The sequence below is a fragment of the Triticum dicoccoides genome, chromosome 5A (genome assembly GCF_002162155.2).
Source record: "Triticum dicoccoides isolate Atlit2015 ecotype Zavitan chromosome 5A, WEW_v2.0, whole genome shotgun sequence".
Taxonomy (NCBI): Eukaryota; Viridiplantae; Streptophyta; class Magnoliopsida; order Poales; family Poaceae; genus Triticum; species Triticum dicoccoides.
Genome location: NC_041388.1, coordinates 696,735,725 through 696,741,473, shown reverse-complemented (window position 1 = coordinate 696,741,473; position 5,749 = coordinate 696,735,725). Strand labels below are relative to the sequence as shown.

At 43.6% G+C, this 5,749-nt stretch overlaps 1 protein-coding gene across 1 annotated transcript; it reads right to left on the bottom strand.

Moving 5' to 3' along the window:
* Positions 1 to 3,871: 3,871 nt before the first annotated feature.
* Positions 3,872 to 4,864, bottom strand: LOC119300494. Its single transcript, XM_037577435.1, has 3 exons — positions 4,638 to 4,864; positions 4,474 to 4,591; positions 3,872 to 3,943 (listed from the first exon to the last, which is right to left on the bottom strand). Exons 1-3 carry the CDS (start codon positions 4,862 to 4,864, stop codon positions 3,872 to 3,874), a joined length of 417 nt encoding a protein of 138 aa, XP_037433332.1.
* Between the last annotated feature and the right edge of the window lie 885 nt (positions 4,865 to 5,749).

Genomic DNA, 5,749 nt, shown 5'->3' with positions numbered 1-5,749 from the left:
AGCCCCCCCCCATGGCAAGTCTGAATTGGACTAGGGAGGGGGCGGCGCCCCCTCTCTTTCCTTCTCCCTCTCCTACTCCTTCCCTCTCTCCCCTCTTGGAAAAGGAAGGGGACTCCAACTAGGATTGGGAATCCTAGTTGGACTCCCCCTATCACTACAAGAAATATGTCAACTTGTGACCACCACTATTGGTCACTGAATGGTCACAAATTTCCATTTGTGAGCTTTTTGTGACCAAAAACATAAGGTCAAAAGCTGGCCGTCATAAACTGACTATAGCGACCTTTTTTCTGGAATGGTCGAAGACGTTTATGACCAAAATACGTCTACTGTGGTGTTTTGGTCACTAGCAACCTCCCCAGGCCACGTAGGCATCCAGCGTGGCAATCTGACGTGGCACAAGATTCAGCCCGGTCCAATTCGATTTTCTACATGGGCCTAGCCCAACAATTCAGCCTTTTTAATGTATTTTTCTATCAATTTTTGATCAGCTTCATGGGCCAAGCCCAACATTGCAGCCTTTTTTATTGTTGGGTTGTGGCCTTTTTGTCTAAATGAATTTAGTTTTTCTTTTTTTCCCAAAAGAAGGGTCCACTAGTCAGATAAGTGGGTCCACTAGTCAGATGTGTCCCAATTGTTAGGTTCTGGTAACAGGTTTCCATTTGTCAGGTAAGTGGGTCCCATCTATCAGACTCATATTCTTCATATTTCAAGCAGTATTTAGATTGGCAGAGACAAAAACACACACAATACTTAAACAAGAGCAACCAGATCACATAATACAAGCTATATCCGTGCCATTACAAAGGGCCATGCATAATACAATACTTTACAAGCTCTACAAGTGTAATATAGTACTACTTCACAAGCTCCTGGACTCACTGGACTCTGTCATATTTCTATGCAACTTCAACAGGACAAAAACTTCGATAGTCAGGGCTGGAACCATAGTCAGATGAACAACACGCCGGACTCGCTCGACGGCGATAGTCAGGGCTGAGACCAAACAAAACAGCAACATGGCTTCATCTGTCATCCTGTTACATGAATTAGAGAAGAATGAGAAAAACTGGGGCAAATATATTATGAACAGACCATTCAAGAAAAGGACATGTATTTAGAATGATAACACAAATTCAGCTAGTACCATGCTTTTTGTTGTCGAGCTAGTTAAAGTGAGATAGTAGTTCATATAAGAAACAGAGACACAATATGAATATGCATGGCACATATGCAGGTTGTGCAAAAAACTGCACTACAACACATTGCGCCTGAAACAAAATACCATTCTACTATCACGACCATACATTCAACTGGCAAGATCTAACAATACTCATCAGCACACGCATACTAACATCACAAAGGCAGGAGAGAATAAAGGGAACCAAGGAAGATACCTGTGGATGATAGTGTCGACGATGATCTGGATTGAGTTAGCATTGATGAGGAAGTGGATGGTGACCATGGTGTGCTTTAGATGCACACAGCCATGAGCTTCTTGCCGCTGTTGCATCCGTTCGCTCGATGATGGGTACCAATGCATCCAAGTAGAACAAAACCACTAACATTAACCCACAGCTTCAAGTACAAGCAAGTATATATCAAGTGACAGTGAAAACAAGTTGAGAAAAACACTGTAAATATCTATTTCATGTCATGCAATATTCAAACTGAATAAACCTATGCATACGAAGGTGAAATATTACAAAGAAAGCACTCATCAGGTAGCATGCATACAAAATCTCTGTGTTGGCAGTAGTAAATACTCTCTGTGTTAGCAGTAGTAAAACTCATGCAGTACCAAGTTAACAACTTTGAGTCAGAAAAGCTAGAAGTGTCTCTTAAGAGAGACCAGAACTTAGAATTAAGGCACATATCATATTCTGAACAGCATCAGCGCCATGTTAGTAACAATTAACAGTAGTAGGACATAAATGGGGCACAACTTATTTAACTATAGACGGATGGACAGACAATTACCTTCTCGAGGCAGGGGCGAGCGTCCTTGAAGTCAAGGAAGATGAGCGTGAGGAAGACGCTAATGGCACTCCAGGACATGTTGAGGCCGAGCAGCAGCGCCACAAGCATGCCCAAGGTGATGGTGTACATGTCGAAGGTGATTTTCTCCCCAGATTCAGTGCATGGAATAGCTCCCTTCCGTTCCCAACAGCAGCAAGGTACTGGTGCTACTGCCGTGCAAAGAAAAATCTTGTAAGCATGATAGAAGGCTGGGATGGTAGGAAGTGAAAATCATGTCTAACAACATGAGCAGAGCACTAGTTACAAGCATGATAGAAGGCTGGGTGAAGAATATACGAAACTGGACCAATCAATTCAATTCAAAGGGTGTATCTTGTGTAAATGATGCTAGCAATCTCGGTTATATATATATATAGCAGAAATTTTATTAGATAATCCTAACTCCATACTTAACAGATATTCATTCCTCAAAATACTCAACAAAGAGTATTCCCTGCCACAAGCAACAAGATGAGCGGGGTTTGGGCGAGATCCAGCGAGGTGCAGGGCTGCTCGTTGGGTAACTAGTACCTGGATGTATGGAGTGAGGAGGGAGAGCTGCAGCATACTAATCTTGGGCATGAAGAGTGGAAACTACCATATATTACCCAAGAATTGATCCCAGCTTTGACATGCATGCTGCAATTCAACTCCATTGGTTATCAAAGAGATAAGATGAAAATCAACATTGTTTTGTTTGCCACTTATTGATGAAGCTACTAATCAGGATTAAATGCAGACAACAGTAGTAGTAGTAGTAGTAGTAGTAGTAGTAGCATAGCAGTATATATATTAATTTGACTAAACTGAACCAACACCACAAGTCTGCATACAATGAAGTTACTAGGTAGGGATCATATAACATGAGGCAGATGGATGATTAGCAAACATGTTGGGTGGCCAAGAAATGAACAGCATATAAAATACTCCTACTACTGTAGTAGTTAAGATGATGAGACAAAGGACAGCAGCATGCAGAGTTCCTGATGCACTGGAGTGGCCCAACTGCACCACACCGAGGCACTGTTGTTCCATCGAGCTCGACCATGTGCAGGCTTCATCATCGCCGTGGAGGTCCCGGTGGTCGTCCTGGTCCATGGAGTGTGAATCTTATTATTTCATTTCAGAGAACGTTAAACACAAATGGCATGTATATGGATCACTGTGGACAAACAAACTTCACTAATAAATATGAACAAGGCCTACTATAGCATAGCAGGTAAAGAGTTAGCTTAACTCAAGTATTGGTGACTAATAGACCTATTATTTCATACAGATGGGTCACCATAAATGTAACTAATAGACCTATTATTTCGCATATACACATGACCATCATCGCACAAGTATGCCCACTGCCCGAGCTCAGGTAAAACAAATAGATCCAACCCCGCAAAAAAATAGATCCAACCTAAGCACATTCATGTTCTTACAGCAGCACAAGCTGTAACCAAGCGCACCTTATTGGCTCATAAAGCAACATTGGGATGACAAAAAAGAAACCAGATATCCAGCAAGTGTGCCTCAGCTTATGGAAGCATAAGTTGTCAACAGCCCTTAACATGACGCCGAATGATAGCTCAGCAAACATGGCATACCACAAGGAACTGAGACAGCATGGTCGCACCGGCGTTGCACAAAAATATACCCCAAGCTAGACAAGCAGATGTAGAAGGAAAAAAAAATTCAAATGCAGCAACAAAAGTATGTTCTCAAGCCCATATATTATTACTGACTCATAATATAAATATCACACTCCAATTCGGAATAACTCATCATATCACACAACAGTGTTTAAATCAGTTCCACATAGAGATCCCAGACAAGAGAGCGCCCACATGGGCGTTAACAATATTTACGGGGCTGACAGATATGAGCAGCCCTTGACAACTGACGGCGAAGCGAGTGAACATTGCATGAGCCGTACCTGCATAACAGAGAGAATAGAGTAAGATGTTAGTGTTCAAGAATTAAAGGAAGGCTCCTTCTCTAATGCATGATACGCACACTCATGCGTATTCCCAAAAAATAATTAAAGGAAGGATAGGTCTCGACTACGAGCTATCTCTGCAATGCATTTGTTCACTCACTGTTACTTAACATATTCTATAGTGATGCTAAGCTACTGACTAACAGTTTCGGAAAAAATTAGTGTACTCCGTCCACAAATACTCACTCAGCAAACAACAATACTGAGTCATGAAGATGACCTTCTAATGCTACTACTTGCCAATATGAAAAAAGTTGCAACACAGTGCCAATAAGAATGTTAGTCGACACAGAGATGGAAACCTTTATGGTGATAAATCTGTGTGCAATTTTACTGGAATGTGTGGTGTGTCAGCAGTGGCACATTAGTCACCTTGATTGGTGACTAATAGACCTATTATTGGTGACTAATAGACCTATTATTTCATATAGATGATACACGGGCTTAAGGTAACTCAGATGGGTCACCTTCACCCTGCCCCTGCTGAAGGTCAAGTCCTCGATTCCGTGGCCATTGAAGAAATCCACCACCTCCTGCAGCACCGGTGGCTTGTGCAGGTCGAACTCGTGCATGCATCCGGAACACCTACGAACCACGCAGAAGAAGAGTCAGCTCACATGCACGCACGTACCGAAGTGGTACACAATATCTTGTGGAATCGAAGCGGCGAGAACCGAACTGTTGGAGAGACGAGATCGACGGATCACTCACGTGGCGGAGGTCGGCCTTGAGGGGCGTCGTGGCCTCCGGGGACGACGAGGCCGCCATCGTCACCGCGGAGGCAGTCACCCGCGAGGATGGCCGGCAGGCTTGGCTTGGACATGCTTGACCTTGGAGAGGATCTCCCGCGGCCGCCATCACTGATGCTGCTGCTGGATCCGAGCTTCGGGGATTGGGGATTGGGGATCGGGGAGACGAAACCCTAGCTGCAGCGGAGGAGGAAGAAGAGCTGGGAGCGGGAGCGAGGTTCGGGTGCAGCGCGAGGGAAGGAGGGCGCCGCCGGTGACAGAAAGGAAGGAGGGCGCCACCGGTGATAGAAAGGAAGGAGGGCGCCGCCGGTGCCAGCGCGAGGGAAGGAGGGCGTGGCGCGAGGGGTGAGGGAGAGGCCGATCTGGATCGGGGACAGAGAGAGGGAGGCGGCGGGTGGAAGGAAGGGACGAGAGGTGAGAGAGAGGTAGGGTTTGGTGCGGTGGGTTTTTTTCCTTTCTTTGCATGGACGGATGGATGGATGTTGGATTGCTAGCAATGGATGGTAGGATGTCTGCCATCTCATTGATCCGTGCCACAAACGGTTCCACCAATCATAATGTAGTACACACTTTGACGATTTTATAACCATCTAAATTGGTCGTAATCAATTAAATAATATGCTAAATCATGTCACCTATTTTATAACATCATAGAATTAGAAAAAAAATAAGAACAATAGCATCGTGTCACAAGTGAGACTTGTTTTTCAGAAAAATAACAAACCTGGAATAATACAAATATCTTTAAAAATTGATCTCAAAAATGAGTTTTATTTGCAAAAAAACATTTTCAACCTTTGGAGTGTCGAAAATGGTATATATTTTTTGAAGCACCTACCAATATTTGTTGCAAAATGGCACCACTCTATTTTTCAATAATATTAGATCATATTTTAGGTACAATTGACCAAATGCTTGTGTCTCAATAGCTGTCTATCCACCTCTCGTCAATAATTGAGGAGGTTTTTCAAGTGCCCATTTTTCATTTTTCGAG